Genomic DNA, 17236 nt, shown 5'->3' with positions numbered 1-17236 from the left:
TTGACCTACATCTCCAGGGTCCCTGTAGTCTTTCACAAGAATACTCAACCTCTTCAGGAAGAGTTTGAATGAAGATACAGATCAAAATAGGGTTAAAGAAGGAGAAACTGTGAGAGTACAAATGCTATAGAATTAATCCTGCTCACAGCATCACTAATTTTTATCAGTGCTGCCGTGCTTGGCAGTTTTCCTAAGGCTGCTGATATCTTTCCAAGTAGGTTATAGTCTCAACTTTTCTTCATCAGGTATTTCAAGCCCCGTAAGTACTGTGAGAAAAGCCTTGAAAACAGGAATTTAACTCCCTTTCAGATAGGAAAAAGAAAGCAACAAGAATTGAATCTGTATTTTTTATCTCAGATTTTAGCAACTCCTGAGATTTCTAGAATATGTCCCAAGATCTTTGAACTGGAGTAAGCACAGTTTGGTGCAATACAATTCAGAGTTCTCATAAAATGAGAGAAAATTACAACAATGGCAGTTAGAAGGATTCCAACATGTACACACAGTGATTGAACATGCCAATTAAGTACAAATATTTAGGAAAGAAGCGCTTGAAAAACAAGCATTTTTTTTATCCCTCCCTACTCTTAAACAAAGTACTCCTCTAGTTCATTTTACCTTCTCACCTCCCAAAACATAAAAAGGCATGTAATGGTTAAACATGACAACAAATCCACAAATACAACCTTTCCAGAACTCTTTCCAAAATGAAAAAAAATATTATGCTTTCATGGGACATCTATTTCTGGCAGCATCTTACAAATACTAACATATTTCTAAAATACCAAGTTATTTGCAATTAATAACACTATGGTGTAAAAATTACAGTGATTCTAAAATCTCTGCATAAAACAATATTACATGTAAAATGTCTATATTAGTGGTACTTTACTGACCAGGGAGGTTAGAGGGCTTCTCTAACCACAAACCTGGCAGGTTTGTGTTTCCTCAGTTTTCATGTTATCCCACACCCTGACTTGTTTGCGCAGCCCTGTTAGGTTATTTAACAGCCTGCAAAAAAAGAAATGTTCTATGACACATTTCCCACTTACCTTCTACCCTTACAAATAAAGTTTACTTTGTTTTTACTGTTTTTCACAGCATTTTCTTTCTACATTAGTTTGACCAAAACAATATTAAAACTAAATTTCAGAGTGTAAATTTCCCAAACTGAAAAACAGTGGCTTGCACCCACCCTTCTGATACTTACCACAAAAGAAGTTTTCACTAAGCCAAATCACAGGAAGATGGGATCCCAGATTTCCAGCAGAGTGCCTCCATCTTTCTAACAACTTTCCCAATACTTTCATTTATCTCTGTAGCTGTTCCAAATCACACACCACACCACAGCAAGTCATTTAATAACAGCAGAGCTGGGATTAAGCACCCTCCTATCTCAAATAGGAGGAACAGGAAACTTTCCACAAGAAATACCTTGCTCCAATCCCTTCTTCCACTGGTCTGTTGAGCACCCGTGCTGGACAGACCTTGCAAAGCCCCACACTCAACATTTCAGACCCACGTCAAAACTGAGAAAGCCAACCCCAGACTAAGACAGCCCTAGTAGAGTAATACACGGGTAGGGTAAAATTTAAAATCTGGTAATGCAGCACCACCTACAGACAAAACAGTATGCCTATGAAGTATTACAAAAAAAAAAAAAAGAAAAAAAAAAAAAAAAAAAAAAGACACAAGCCCATGTTATGTATAAACTGTTTGTTTTTTTTTTTCGTATTTCTAAATACGAAGAAACAATGATTCCTCTCTTAACTACTAATAACTATACAAACAAATAACCAGTTTACAGTGTGACTTCTTTTATTGCAAAGAATTGGGCTCTATCTATGAAAATTCTCCCGCTTACATATATGTAATAGCAAAGAAGATAAAACAGACTGACCTTCAGGTCGTTAAGTCCCGTCCATACCATGATTATTTGATTAATTGTCTGGAGATAAAATGAAATAAAACCACGTTCTTCTTCGCTGCCTATGTCAAGAAGATGTGCCCCTCGTGAAGACGTTTCACAGGTGCGTTGTGCCACCTTCCACGTCCTGCTCTCCTTGCCCACTTGATAGCAGCTGCTTTGGAATGCCACCCACCCTTGGGGACAGGTGCCTATAGGTGGACAAGGACAAGATTTTAAAAGTATTCTGCACCATTAATGGCAGTGGCACGGTTTAAGATTTTTTTTATATACAATTACACAGGCGTTTTGATGATGACAGCATTTAACTAATTTGAGATTGCAAACTCCCCAAAATTCAGGAATTATGAATTAGCACTTCTTCAAAATCCTGAGCATCCTTAAAAATATAATTGACCGCATTAAGAGTATCAGCTACAACTCACTGAAGCAAAAAGAAGAGATCCATTTATTTTTATCCTACTATAGGAAAAAAAATAATTGTTTCAGTTTAGTTCCTGATGGTTGGTTTTTTTACATTTTAAAATTGAGTTAACAAATCATTTGTTTTTAATAATTTCCTCTGTTTAGGAAAATTATTATTTCCTTGAATTTGAGCCTATATGAACCTTTCTCATGTGTTCTAATTTTATATTTTAAGATCCATTATCAGTATAGCACATTTAATGGGATGAAGTTACACAATCAAGCCATAACATCCTCTGAATCCTGCTTTCTTCACAGCACTTCTTACAAAACAGCATAGCTATGTCAGCAAGTGCAAAACGATCCCTTTGAATGCTGGCAAGTATTGTTCTAAATCCTTATCAAATTCAGGATTTCTCTGACTTTTCATTGAAACTATGTAGCAAATCCAATCCATATATTTAATGTTTAACCTCAGCATTCACTTGACTGTTTCAGACTGCAAAAAATGTAGTTTAAAAGATGTACACATACAAATTTGAATTCTTGCTCCTAAAAATATTAAGGTATATTAATTAGAAACAATCTTTCTATGTAATTAACAGTTGATTTCTTTCAGCTTTCTAGAAATGAAACAACCCACATCTCTTAAAAATTGCGAACTGGAGTACAGACTTTTTACAATGTACTCCAAACTCTTCTAGAAAACATGCACTGCTTCCTTGCATTCACTGTGACCACAAGGAACTTCTGTACCTGTTTCAGCTTGGACATCCAGTGACTGAGACACATTTATAAATCCAAGATGTAGCTGTTCAAATATAAACTTAAATGTATATAAGGTAGCAGGCATCAAATTACTCCATACAAGGAATCCATGGAGGTTTTTCATAATCTGAGAAGTATCATTCAGTGAAACTGAAACTGAAACTTCCTTGGTCATTGCACTCCAATTAAAAGACACTGTAGTAGCTGTCACAAATGTTTTGATGTCATTTTCTGAAATTCCACCTAGTAGGCCAAGAAAAAATAAGTACTGTCTTTATTACAAGGAAATAATTAGGTCAAAGTTTTATTCTATCAAATTTTTTTTTTTTTTTTTAAAGTAGTGGAGGGGTGCATATAGTAGAGAAAGAAAGGTAGTATCAAAACTAAAAATGTCGCATGAGCAATTAAGAAAGTCATGCCCTTCTTTTTTGTCATGGTATGTAAACATATGGCTGAAGCAACCAGAAGTGCACAGTTTAAGGAGTGTTTAACAGTAGAAGTACATATTTTGCTACAACAACAGGTAAGTAATAGTTATCAGCTTCAGTAAAAGGTAACGCTATAAACTATTTTAAAGCAATTAACAAAATTAAGATGAGAAAGTCCTTTCATTCTAGCAAGCTTTGGGATTTGTGGCCCTGAACATATTTACAGCTATAGCTGACGATTTTATAATTCACTGGCTTGAATCAGAAATTCTTACGCTAAAATTCTGTCCCAGTTAATCACAATACTAAGATCTTCAAGCTATTCATTAACCCTTTTTAAAGGGGGAGTCTCATAAAGCGGAAACAAAAATATTTATTATTTTTTATTTGTATAAGACAATCACAGCCTTACATTGATATCAAATCGCCAGGCTTTATGCAACTTTCTCCACGGTCCTCTTTTATAAACTCTTGTCCTAAAATTACTGTAGTATAGCAAAGCCTGTAACATTTTAAAATCTCCCAGGTTTTTTTTCAGCAGTCCCATACTGTAGAACCATGACACTAACCAAGTCAGTTATGTAAAATTATTTCTTCTGCTCTTCATTAAAAACACACATGGATGCAAAGTTTCTAAACACATGAGTAAGCTCAGGATTTAGACCCCTACTTCTTTAATCTTCAGTATTAGACAAATGATAAGGATACCAAATATTTTCAACCTACTCACATGTCTGAAATGATTTTACACTTATGATTCGGCCACTTTTTAGGGATTCTATTGTAATATCATACTTCTTATTTTCTTCAAGCAAAATTGTAGTACTGGCAGGTTTCTGCTCAACTTTGGAAATGTTTCTTAAATTCTGCAAGTTAAAAGAATTTCTGGATATAGTGAAAGTAATAAAAATACAATTCATAAATGATCTATGAAGTTTTTCAAAGGGTAGCTTATATTGCAGCACTTCAAACAAGGCTGTAGTTCAACTGCAAAATACTCAATGCATTTAAAACAAAACCCTTCAGAAATCAAAACTATCAACACCTTCATATTAAAATCCCCATATCTTCTTTAAGTTCAAGAACATCCTGTGCTCAAAATTAGAACAATGCCTTCCCACAGGTATCAGGGGGAAGTGTCTGTGCCTCTCCTGCAGAAGTTAGACTCCTTCAGTAAAACCACAGTACCTAAAGAACTTGCATGTTCTTAACTTTGAATATATCTGCCTGTCTGTCCTTATTCAGCCAGGACACTTGTGTACCCACTGGCTTCAACCGGACTCTGTAAGAGTGCACATAAATTACATGAATGACAGAAATCAGTACAATTTTTCAAGACTCTCTTTATTTGCTATTTTACTTTTTAAAAAAACACACAATGATATTAACTACTGGTATTTACAGCTTAAATACATAGGGAACTTCTTATCACATAGACTGATGAAATTTACTTTTTGACTGAAAGCATCTGCTGGCTGGTAGGTTACAATATAACAGTCTGGATCCTCTCCTTTGGGAAATTCAGTCCACTCTAGCAAGACTATCCTAGCAGGCTTTTTCACTTGGTCACAGTCTAGGCCCTCTGAACCCTGTAACAGAAACATTCAAGAATGCAACTTAGTAGAAACAGCAGAAAATATACCTCTAACAAAATAATTAAATTCTGTCAATTTTAACTACCTTTACCTAGAATTTGTTAGCTAGCAACAGCATTTATATGGACCTGTATCGCTAGCCCTATAGGACATAAACCTGAATCATACCTCTAAAATATAGTAATGTACAGTAAATGCTGTAAAGCAATCACACACACACACACACACACACACACACAAACACCCAGGCATAAAAAACCAAAACCACTCAGCTCTCTTCTATTTTTTAATACAACATAGTCTGGAACTCACCTGGGTTTAAGGCAACTTTCTTTAACTAATGACAAACTAACGTACATATAAATCTGTCAAAGTCTTAATGTTCAGACTTTAGATCATACTTTTTAAACTATAAATTTTATTAATTTTGTAAAGTCTTTAACCTCTAGAAAACCTTTGTAAGAGGGTACATACCACCTCTTGGAAGCCCTTGAATTAATATCCCAGGCTAATATCGATGGCATACACAAAAACATTTAAAGAACACTTTTCCAGGAAAAGCAGCAGGCTTTTAATTGATGGTTGTATAGCTGGCTTGCATGCCCAGAAAACAGTCTAATCCAGACATTCCAAAGGATAGGAAAACCTGCTTCTAAACAGAATTTTAAAGGGTATATTTGCCATTAATCAAATGAACCCTTTTAATCATTTCTCACCACCGGCAATATCATATGCCATTTTAGTACACATAGATACATTCTCCTAGACTAAAAACAAGAACTAAACGTGCAAGTGTACACAGCAACTTTACCACATTTCTATCTGATGAGAGGATTTAGAATGTCCCTTTTTGTCATCATCACCTTGTTGGTACTTTTTAGGCCCTTAGCCAAAGGCTGGAGTAATTTAAAAGAAAAAATAAAAAAATAAAAACTGACCACAAGGATTTAAGGTTCAAATCTACCTTCAGGCAAGCTACACATCAGCCAGGAGTGCTTAACAGCAAACACTTATAGACTTCTGCTATCGACTGCTTCTCAAGATATGACGCATGTAATGTTCTCAGTGTGAAAAAGAGGCATTTGAGGAGAGACACAACACAGGTCTACAAAATCTTAAGTAGCCAGAAGTGAGCAGAAATTGATTTTTCATTTTCTCTTCAAGTACAAGAACTGTGAAGGATGAAACATAGCTGGTACGCTCCAGACTCACAGCAAACAGGAAGAGGCAACTCTTCATAAATTAAATCCTTTTTCTGACAAAGCTTAAAATGAGCCCTGAAAGTTTTGATGCGCTTCATAGGAGGCTGGACGAGTTTGCAGAAGAGAACTACACAGAAGCTTACAAAATACACTGCAACTACATCCACCATGCTGCAAATGGTGGGAAACTAGCACAGTATAGCTAATTCTCATATTATGCTATTCTAACAGTCCTCCCCAAGGATTTGCTTTTTGCTGCTGCTGGAGGTAAGATGTGGACTCACTGAAGGTTTTATTACACCCCATACCACCACCCTTATGAGCCAGGCACTCTCACCTTCCCTGCAACTGTAAGGAAACTTCCCTAAGGCAGCTCACAGACAGCTGCACGATGGCTTCCACAAAAACCTCTTCTTCTAAAGCTCAGAATGGGCCAGCACAAGCAGACACTGTCTGGATATCCTTAAGGAATGTAGCAGGAGGCTGAGTATCACAGCTTCACTTCACCACTCCAAATCCACAGCTCTTCTCCAAAGGAGAGGAGTGCTGTTTGCACCAGTAATTGACAGAGCTTTCAAATCACCTTTGCTGTAAAGCACCTTAATCTGAATGTAAAACAAAGACTACACACACAAAAACTAAATACAGATAATATGGAAAACACTATTGCAAAGTGTACTAGAAAATAAAGCAGCAAGATGCACGTGGTTGCTATGTATGCAATTATTTCAGTATCAGTCAAATTAAACAAAACGGGCTAACCCACACACAGCAGTTTGGGATCAGACAGTAAAACACTTCTTCCAGAAGGACACTTCCAAAAGGCATAGCCAGAGTATACCCCTGGGTTCCATAATGACCTGCATATCTCCACAGTATCCAAAAAGTTATAATTTAGACAGCAATACGAGCTACTGTAGGACTTAAAAGATGCTGAGATCTCTACTTCTTCTGGGGAATAACATGAAACCAGAAGCAGCAGGCAATAAAGCAGATTAAGGATCTCAAAAGAGTTTCCAGCAATTTAAACAGAACAAAGACTGGGAATGCTCAGTAGCAATAACTGAGAGTTGTAAGTAAGTAATTGCTAGGACAAAAAAATAAAGGCAGTCCAAATCATAAACCATCCATTTTCAACGTTCAATTAGAATACCTATCCACCTTCAAAAAAGGGAATATTTTTCTTACCTTAAACAAATATTTTAACAAAAGCAGGAGAAGAATTGCTTGATCCATACAGAAACGTTATAGTTGCAATGTCTCTTAATTTGTTTGAATCACAACAGCTTCAGAACAAAATTGTGTGAGAATATTTAAGAGAAAAATTAATACATGTATTTATACTTCACAACGACATAGCAGCAGCCAACAGTGTACCCTAGATCTGTGGCTTTGCTCTGGCCCTGCCTCTTGGCAGGTCCCATATAAAGTGTCCTGACATCAGCAGAAGGCTGTCCTCTAACTTCACTGAACTGTGGATGGGTCTGCTGTTCATTAGTCATTTTAAAGCCCCTCAGTGTACAAAATATCAGAGTTTTACCAGTGATTACTGGATCAAAATTCACTGAAATCTGTGTAACCCCTTGCACTTTCCTGGGGAGACTCCACTTTTTCTCCACAGCACACATTTCTAGCAAGATGCCCCTTTGTCAGTACTCAAAATAAAACTTAAAGCACATTTCTGTGGACTTACTAGGCGCACCTGCAGAACCCATCGATACATCTTGCTAGGGCATCCAAGAGGAATAAATATAAACAAAATAAGTTTACGATAATTTCTATTAAATTTCCTCATCAGAAGGCAGGTGCACACCTGTATAGCACCGGGAACTGCATGAGCAAGTCTAAAATTGCCGACAGAAAACACAGCTCCCTGCTTCTCACTATAAAAGCAAAGCCTAGCAGTTTCCCAGCTTGCACGCAACGTGTGTACGAGGTGACCTCTTAAACTTCCAGTTGGCAACCTCAGCACCTGACTCCCAGGAGGAACCTGCAGCGCAGGGAGCGGAGCTGGGCACCTGCGGCGGGGTGCGGAGCAGCAGCCTAAAGCCCCCCCACCCTGACTGAGGTGGGCTGGGCCACTGTGAGCAGAAGCCCCCACAGGGCCACTGGGAGCCCAGAACGGCAGTGCCCACCTGATTGGTTTTGTGATGTAGGGACCCATCTGATCAGCTCCCAGTGAGTGTCCCTAGTGTAAAGCACGGAGCTCAGCCCCAGAGGAGAAACAGACGGTGACGTTGTCCCACTGCTGGAGTCACTCTAAAGATCCTCATTTACCTCCGTGGGGCAGAGTTTCTCCCTGGAGCAGAATTTCTGATTATCGAGCTGTTGAACTCTGTAGAGAAGTGCCACAGAAGGTTACCAGTGCAAGCCTCTAAAACAAAGAATGTACGAGAACACATAAAGGTAAGATCACTGTTTATTTCCCAAAGGCTGCTGAACAAGAACTCAGGTCAGACAAAAACTTCAAGTGGTATCTGCCTTTGGCCAGTTCTGAAACACTGAATTCAGAGGTAAATTTACCTCAGTATAATTCCCAGTGCCCTAACCTTCCCCAAATTAACCTTTTAAATAGAAAATCACTTTTCCACTGTGCTCTTTTGAAATTAAGTCAGTTTAATAAGCTGATAAAAAATGTTCACAAATTATTTTCCAGACAAAATAATTGAATAAATAAAAATTAGTGCTACTGTACATATGCACCATAAAAATGAGCAAGGCTCGTATTATTTACTCTGTGTTTTCTCTAGGTGCTATCATCACATAATATATTACTTCCATCTTGAGATAATATCTTGTTTTTCAGTGGGTTGTTCATCATTTTTTCTAAAACCTGTATCCAACTGAACTTCAAATCATGAAATAAGGAACACAATTTTTAATTAGACCTTTATTTAGAACTTTAAATAAACAAGACAGGCTTAATCTCACCAGAAAAAAAAAAAAAATCTCAGAACTTGTCTGTTATCCAGGCTCAGAGATAGATGTAGTAAACCAAAAGCTGCTGCAATGAAACCCCTGATCTGAAAACACTGAATCAGCCTCTCTCCCTCTGAGACAGACAGACACACAGAGCACTCATTGGTGTATCCTCTGGATGCTGTTTCAGTTCTCAGTGCCACAAGGAAGCTGCTGCTTATTCAGCTGGGGTTTTTTGGGGGGGGGGGGTTTGTTTGGTTTTGTTTTTTTTTTTTGTTTTCCCAAGAGCACTCTGTAATCACTGAGCACGAAGGGAGGCTTTATTAACAGAGCAATTTTCCAGACAGCTCAGGAGCCCTCTCTTTTTTAACCTCATTAAATTAAGTGTGCATGGCACATTCCACCTTAATCAAAAGGACACTCCCCAAAACATAACCACTTTCCTTTCATCCAGCATTTAAATTTTAACATCATTAGCTATCAGCTTTCTCCAGAATGCAACATGAATACAGAAGAAGCTCTTCAAGTTCTCCCATTCTGCATACAAAAACGACCTGTAAAAGTGGAATATGTGCATAAAACCTTTTTTCAGACCAACTCCTTTGAGTGATCTCAAACCTGTGATCTTAGAGAATCTTTTACCACTGATTTCAATAGGCATATGAACACCTAGCTGGTCTATATGTAGAATTATTTTTCAAATAGGCAAGAAAGGCAGTTCTAAAATGGTTGGGGTGTGGCTGCCAAGAACTAGTCAATGTAGTATTTGTGATTGCTAGAGTTCCTCGTTCTTCAGCTCTGAATGTGCTTTTCCACCCTGAACTGTGGTGACTTGTTAATGGAGAGATATTTTTTCAAGTTTCCTTGCACATTCCCCTTGTCACTTAAAAGAAAGTTAGACAAAATTTAGTACGTAGTGTTACGTACAAATCCACTTGAGCGTAACCCTTCCTCAATAAGAGCCTTTTTTTCTTTTGCTTGAATGTTAAGTGCTGAAGTCTATCCCTCAAAAGATCTTTCAGTTCATGTCATGAACACAGCTTCTCACCAGTGCCTCGCCTTTTCTGGTGGCATCGTGGGAGTCTGAGAGGAATGAATTCCCAGCCTTTCTGTCAGGGGAGTAGAAATTATTCAAGTCTTAGTTTCAGAGGGGGCAGAAGGGAGGGAACTCTGTGGGTATTAAGCTCTTTTAGTCAATAATAAACAAACTAATTAATTTTGTTATTTAACTAGGTCACGTTTGAGTGGGATGAGCTTTCCAAAGCAGCTCACAAAACACCTGTGCAAACAGGGTTACACACAATTCAAGGCTGGGGGTTGAGGCAGGAATACAGAGTTGGAGAGAGATGAGGCAACTGACATGGAACCACGAAATGCACCTACATTTATATTTCAGTTAACAGACAGAGGAAATATTTGGAGTGGAGCAGTTCTGCCATGCTGCAGGCTCATTCAAACTTTCTCTCCATTGCAAGGCCTGCAAGGGCTAGTTCATGTCATATGAACCCTACCACATTATGCCAACATCATCTTCGTGGAGGTAGTGGGGGTGGGATGGCCACCCAGAAAATGGTTCACAAGTTTTAACAGATGCTTATTTTTTGACCAGCCCAAAGTGGCCTGAATTTGAAGTTTAATTGTAAAATTAAAGGCAATTTAGACCATATCCGTTAAGATTTTGCCATTGGCTTCAGGGAGGATCCTCACACGGTCCCTACTGATCGTTGAACTTAAAATACAAATTTGTAAGTGGGGAAAAGATCTTTTTAATATAATTTTTCCTATTAAAGGTTATCACGGATGAAATGCTGGGGTTTGAACCCCGAGCCCCCGGATTAAGGTTGACATATGGGTGATTCCCACAGCCCTTCATAAAGAGGTGGTGAGTTTGCCTTATAGCTTCCCCCCAGGGTGCAGCCGGCCCTGCAGGGAGAGCCAGAAGGGAAATGAGCCCCATAAGGGAAATGAGCCCCAGGGGTCCCGCATTGAGTTGACAAAGGTCAGGTGTCTGCTTGGGGATAAAAGCTGGGACCACTTGCAGGGAGTCAGGAGTGTCTGTCTGTGGAGTGCACTCCCCAGAGCTTCCTGGTTCAGGGCAGACCTCCTGACTCTCCCTGGAGCTGGGCCCTGGTCTGTTTAGGCCTTTGTGAACGCGGGTTGATCAGGTGAGAGTCGCCATGTGGGCACCTTTCTCTTATGTGTTTAACTGGCTGGTCTGGCTGTTTCCCATGCCAACTATGGGCAACCTCAGTTCACTGTTTGTACCACCTGTTGTGGGCCGGGTCATGTCGTTTGTGGGATCGTTGGGGGTGGTGTCAATCATGTACGAGCTTGTTGACCTGTTTGTACCCACGGCAGTCATTCATATAGTAACATTTCTGTCTACAATACAGTCTGTGTATTGGTTCATCTCCCTGCTGGTGTTACCATTTTTGTTGGGCCTGGTCATTGGCAAAACACACGGAGTTAATTTTAAGCAGAACTGCTTTGATGATTTCCAGGTTTCTCTAAGATTTTGCATTGTTCATCTTCAGTGGGCAGGCAAATTAATTGTATCAACACTGATTTGTTGTCATTCTGCAAAATGTTTATTAATTTCTCTTTAATTACAAGTGTGGTTCTAAATCTTAGAAAAGCACATTACTTATAAAAAGCATAGCTGTTGAATCAAAACACATTCAGTGATTTTAGGGAAACAGGCTGTCTTGTAGGAGCTTCCTTCAGTAATTTATCAAATGACAAATTCATCAAGAAGTTTTGGGCAAAACACTCTTGATGCAAATATAGGATTCCTATCTCTGCATTAATAAATCAAAAGGCCCTAAAGATGTACTCCTCTTTTAAAAGTTGTCCTTTTAATTTGCTGTATTAGTACACAAACTTTGCAGCTATGACTATGATTTATTTTCCATCTCTGGTCAGCATAAAAAGTTTTTGTACACAAATTCCAACAGCAATATCAGAGAATATTTTGGTTCTAGGTCTTGATATATAAGACAGCTTGAAATATCTGCTATAGAAATTATTAAAATGTGCAAATGAGGCATATGCTACCTCAAAACTTCATTTTGATCCCTAAGTGATCACTATTTCTTTACAATGGTTAAATTTTTTACTGATAATACAATGGATTGTTTTTTAATTTTTAAACCAAGTCACTATATTTAAGGAGATGATAGATGAGCAGCTGTCAGTGCTGTTAGTAAAAACAGATTTCACTGTATACGCTATTTTTCTTCATAAGCTATTGAACTGAATTCATCAAATGTTTAAAGATTTGTCACACAAAGTTGTAAAACAAAAAAAGCCTTGGATTTCATGTTTTTTTTTTAAGATTTTTAATTGGTTATTTTTAATTGTATAAACCAATGAGATAGTCCAACCTTTTTTTGTCATTAAATTACAACGGCTTGAAATAAAACCTTTGTAAAAAGTTTTCAGACTTTTAGATGAGAATTTTAATTTTGAAACTATTTCCACGATAAGGAAAATACTGTCATCATTTAAAGCAGTTTCATTCTGTGAGTTTATAAAGCAAAGTAGACTTCTAAAAACAAGCCTAAAATTATATCCTTAGTTTTTAAGATAAGATTACGTAGTATGTTTAATAAAAGACAGAGTATATTCAGCTTAAGGTGCTGAATCACAAACACTCACAGCTTGATTGAACATCAGTAGCTCACCTACGTCTTTCAAAACACATATTTTACCTGGATTTTGTTTTCTGAGACTCAAGAATTATGCATCATATATCAATTCAATAGCCTAAATCTCAACATTAAAAACAAAACAAAACCATAACCAAACAATTTTTACTTGTTTTATAAGATTATACAGAACACAAATCTTCAAACTGGAAAACAAAGAAAGAAACCCATTATGAGTAGTTAAAAAGTGCAGTATACTGTTTTTTTAATAAATATATATACATAGACTCCCATTCTACTGGTAGTAGGTAAACAGCCAATTTCTTATTTGTGAAAACTGAAAAATAGATATAAAATAGAATCCTTCGTATCAGAAACAGTTTTTAGATATTTTTTAATAAAGACACAAAAGTTTGAACTCGTCAGCCTTTGCCTTGTCATGCTTCATATGTATAATATATATAAAAATTAAGTAAATGTCTAAGATTTAAAGGCATTATTACAATTCGACTATACGCTGGAGATTTACTACAGGTACTTACAGACCATAGTCATGGTGTTTCTCAGTGACTTACAGTGTGAGCAGAGTCCAGTCACTGACAACAGCTTAATGGACAAAAGACAGACTGTTCAGCAAGATAAAAATTCTTACACTTGAACCCACTATTTTTTAATAAATTAATTCAGTAATTCTCAAAACTTTAATATGCTTCTTTCCCATTTAAACGTGGGACTAGTAACAGTTCTCAGCTGGAAGTTTTTTAAGTAAAAGGAAAAGAACCACTAAGAAATTCTGAACTTTTATAGGCAGCCACAATCCAAAATTTCAAAACACTAGAAACACAGACATTAATCATCTTTCAACAGCTCATCAGAAAGGCAAGTAGAAACAAAATGATGGCTAAATTACACCTTGTTCAAAAGGATTTGTATTTTTCTTTCTATACATGTCAATGTTTCAAAAGAAAATCTGAAGAACAATGAACAACATCATCTTTACTGAATTTATGAAAATTTACATTATAAAGCATAACTGAGGACCTTTTTTTTTTCCCTGCAGAGTACTATAGCCATCCACAGTCAAAAAATAGAATCTGGTGAAAGGAAACTAATTTTTCTTCTTTAGATTAAATCATGTCCACAGTAAATGTCAGTTCCACTGGCATGAGCAGTCTATAGGCTCTTGAATGACGTACATAATGTCAGTGCCATTTCCTGAGCAGTGCAGTGGCACCGTCAGATTACGTGTTCCACTTTCTCGACAGCATTTACAGAATCTTAAATGGCTATCAATATTGACGTTGAAAATCGTTGCAGAGGGGCATTTTCCATCACAAGAAGCCACATTTATCTATGAGTAAAACAAGAACTGAAATTAGACAACTCAACTTTTGTTATAAAGTTAATGCATTTCAAATTTATTTGCAATTAACACCCATTTTTATGTTTGAAAAGGACTCTGATCTTAAAAATTTTATCCTTTAAAATTCATTCATTCCAAGTGTAGACTCATTTTTAATTTTTTTTTTTTAATTAAACCATTTTTTGGTTGTTTAACTATGTGTTCTGTCTTAACCTTGAACTAAATGTTGTGCTGTGGATACCAAAATCAAATCTCTAGTTTACAAACCAATAACTTGAAAACAGGATAGCTAAATTAATTTTCTTTTCATATTCACTGCTGACAAGTTAAATTCTTCTAAGCAATACAAACAAACAAATTAATTAAATAGAATAATACTCAGACCTATCAAAAGCCTGACAGCATTAATCTGTCCAAAGAACACTTCTGTAGTTCCAGACCAGCCGTAGCAGATACCGGCACTTGATAGGTCAGAATCAAGCAACTGAAATAGAGCACCAGAGGTTCTGCAGTGGGGGAGCTGGAGAAGAAAGAAAGAGGAGCTAACGATAGGAATAGAAAGTTTTGGGACATGAAAATCTGGAGTTTTTTTCATCTGGGTTGTAATACAGACGGAGGTGGGATGCGGGTAGGTGTTTTTGGAAGGTGGGTAGAGAGGGAAGGAAAGTTAAATAATAGAAAGTTATAAAAAGGAAAGCTTCATTTGTTGTGCCACTCATGAAATGACCTGGCCAACATTCTCATTGCTCTTCCCTGAACCCTCTCTTGTTCTGCAGCAATAACTGCACAGAGCACCCTCAATAGCACTGCACCTTCGACTTGTGAGAGACCCCAGAATGAGTTTCTTTCCACTCCCTATCCTATTCCCTAATTGTCATAACTCTTAGTCTTCCTGTCTGCAAGAGAGCAATTAACAGAGGTTTCCATAGAACTGGATGAAAGAGCAAGATCTTTTCAGCTCACCTAAAAACCTATGAGGTTTGACCAAATCTTTATTTTTAATATTTGCTTTAGTCAATACCATGTCTTTATTTTGTTATATTGCTGTGCCTTAACCTGAAGAAGGCCTTCACAGTCTTCTCTTATCTGTAGCAAATAACTGTAATTCAATACACATATTTATACTCCCTTATTACTAACCCTGCTTCTAAAACTAAATAAATACACCACACACTCTTACTTCTACTGTTAAACTTTGGCCATGTCACTGTTGACCTTCTACCAGGATGGAAATTAAACTGCTCAGCTTTCAGTCTGTGATGACGTTTTGCCTCTTCCCTTATGACTGCTTAGATTCTTCAGCAGAATCTTACCAGAGCCCTTTTGGAGGTCTCAAGGTACCGTGCCCACTGCCCCTGCTTTAAGTGCTACATGAGTAGCACGTTTGCTACTTGAACATGTCTTGTGTTTTTGTAGATGGGGCTGCATCAAAGCTGAGAAACAGGACTTCTTAAACAGACTCATAAATAAATGGGATGATGAGTCTATGATACGGAGACACATGCTGTGCAAAGGAGAAGACATTGAGTAAAGGTCTTCAAAGAGGAATGAATGCAGCAGTGTTTCCATCACATCCTAAGTGGAAACATTTCTACCCCTCTTTTGGGGTGGGATGTTATTTGACCGTAAGGAGTTCAATGCCTTTCCAGTGACAAGCAGCTAGGCTGTGTACTTTTCATTTGAAGGCAGGTGTTTTTCCAGGTAGGAGAGCTCAGTCTTTCAGCCATAGGAACAGCTAATTTTACTTCATTTACGAGCTGGTTAACATTCCTAGGGTCAAAGGCCTGCTTTGAGAAGATAGCAACATTTTGTTGCTTGTTGATAGCTATAACCTATTTCTTACTACTCGTTTTGGTGTGCCATAGGCCCAGCATCAAACACAGGTCTTTATGCTTACCGGGCTTTGGCTTATACAGTCATTTTTTCTTATGGTTGTCCTGATTGTCATTTTCTGGCAAATCCTTTCTTCCTTTTTGCCTGATAAAATACAGAAAATGCATACAGAATCAACACACTTTTTATATTGTATTTGCTACTAAAAAAGTGAAACTATTAAATAATTTTTGTAATTTTACTTGGTTTTCATTAATATCCATACTTAAACTCTTACTTCTATAATTAAATATTTTTTTAGAAAAAGAAAAATCTCATACAGCAATAATTCTGCACCAGAAGTATTTATCAATTTTTAGCTGATACATGTGAGGTATCAAGCGGCCTGTTAAGCTATACAGATTTTATAAATATTAAAATATTAATATGAATTTAAATTGCACATATTATTAGACAAATATAAGCAATTAGAAAAAATTATGTCTCCAGTAATTTTGAGTAGTATTAGAATTAATTCTGCTTTAATAGGACTATTGATTGTAAATAAGATTTTGCTTCTGCATTTTAGAAAATTTTCAGAACTTAACACTTAAGAAAGTAAAGCTATGAATGTAATTACAACCTTGATGCTATTTTGCATGTTTAAAAATTAAATAGAACTACATAATTTCAATATATTTTTGAGAAAAGTGTCCTTCAAGGAAGCTTTGAAAGAGAGGGATGAATATAACTGCTAAATGTGCTTCAGTTTTTACCACCGGAACTGAAGCATTTAGCACTCAGTCAGCATACAGGTCTAGGATCACAGAAATACTGCATTTTTAAGTACATTCTGGGAGATATCAATAAGTGTTTTTTTTCTTTTATTTGAAAAATAAAGCTGTACAGTGCAAAGCCATTTTTAACATAATAAAATTCATAATATCAAAGAATCACAGAATGGTAGAGTTTGGAAGGATTCTTTGGGGATCATCTAGTCCAGCCCCTCTGCTAAAGTAGGTTCACCCAGAGTAGCTTGCCCAGGATTGTGTCCAGGTGGGTTTTGAAAGTCTCCAGAGAAGGAGACTCCACAAACTCTCTGGACAACCTGTTCCAGTGCTCTGTCACACTCACAGGAAAGAAGTTTCTCCTCATGTTCAGATGGAACCT

General features: G+C 37.1%; 2 protein-coding genes across 2 annotated transcripts in view; both read right to left on the bottom strand.

The window, feature by feature from the left end:
* Window positions 1-1900: 1900 nt before the first annotated feature.
* LOC103772463 lies at window positions 1901-8048 on the bottom strand (the record flags this gene model as incomplete). Its single annotated transcript, XM_008939795.1, has 5 exons — window positions 8019-8048; window positions 4980-5117; window positions 4259-4394; window positions 3089-3343; window positions 1901-2118 (listed from the first exon to the last, which is right to left on the bottom strand). Coding segments are annotated over exons 1-5 (777 nt in total), but the record flags the coding sequence as incomplete, so codon positions are not given.
* A 5993-nt stretch (window positions 8049-14041) lies between these two features.
* Window positions 14042-17236, bottom strand: part of OTOGL (otogelin-like) — a gene marked incomplete at its 5' end in the record, with an annotated part of 31567 nt that continues 28372 nt past the window's right edge. The window contains 2 exons of the mRNA XM_008939794.1: window positions 14042-14242; window positions 16152-16231. Of these exons, the coding sequence (XP_008938042.1) occupies window positions 14042-14242; window positions 16152-16231 (281 nt within the window). The remainder of the gene's footprint in view (window positions 14243-16151; window positions 16232-17236) is intronic.

The sequence above is a fragment of the Merops nubicus genome, unplaced genomic scaffold (assembly GCF_000691845.1).
Source record: "Merops nubicus isolate BGI_N331 unplaced genomic scaffold, ASM69184v1 scaffold37164, whole genome shotgun sequence".
Lineage (NCBI taxonomy): Eukaryota > Metazoa > Chordata > Aves > Coraciiformes > Meropidae > Merops > Merops nubicus.
The sequence above is the reverse complement of the archived record's forward strand: the minus strand, read 5'-3'. Positions and strand labels throughout refer to the sequence as shown.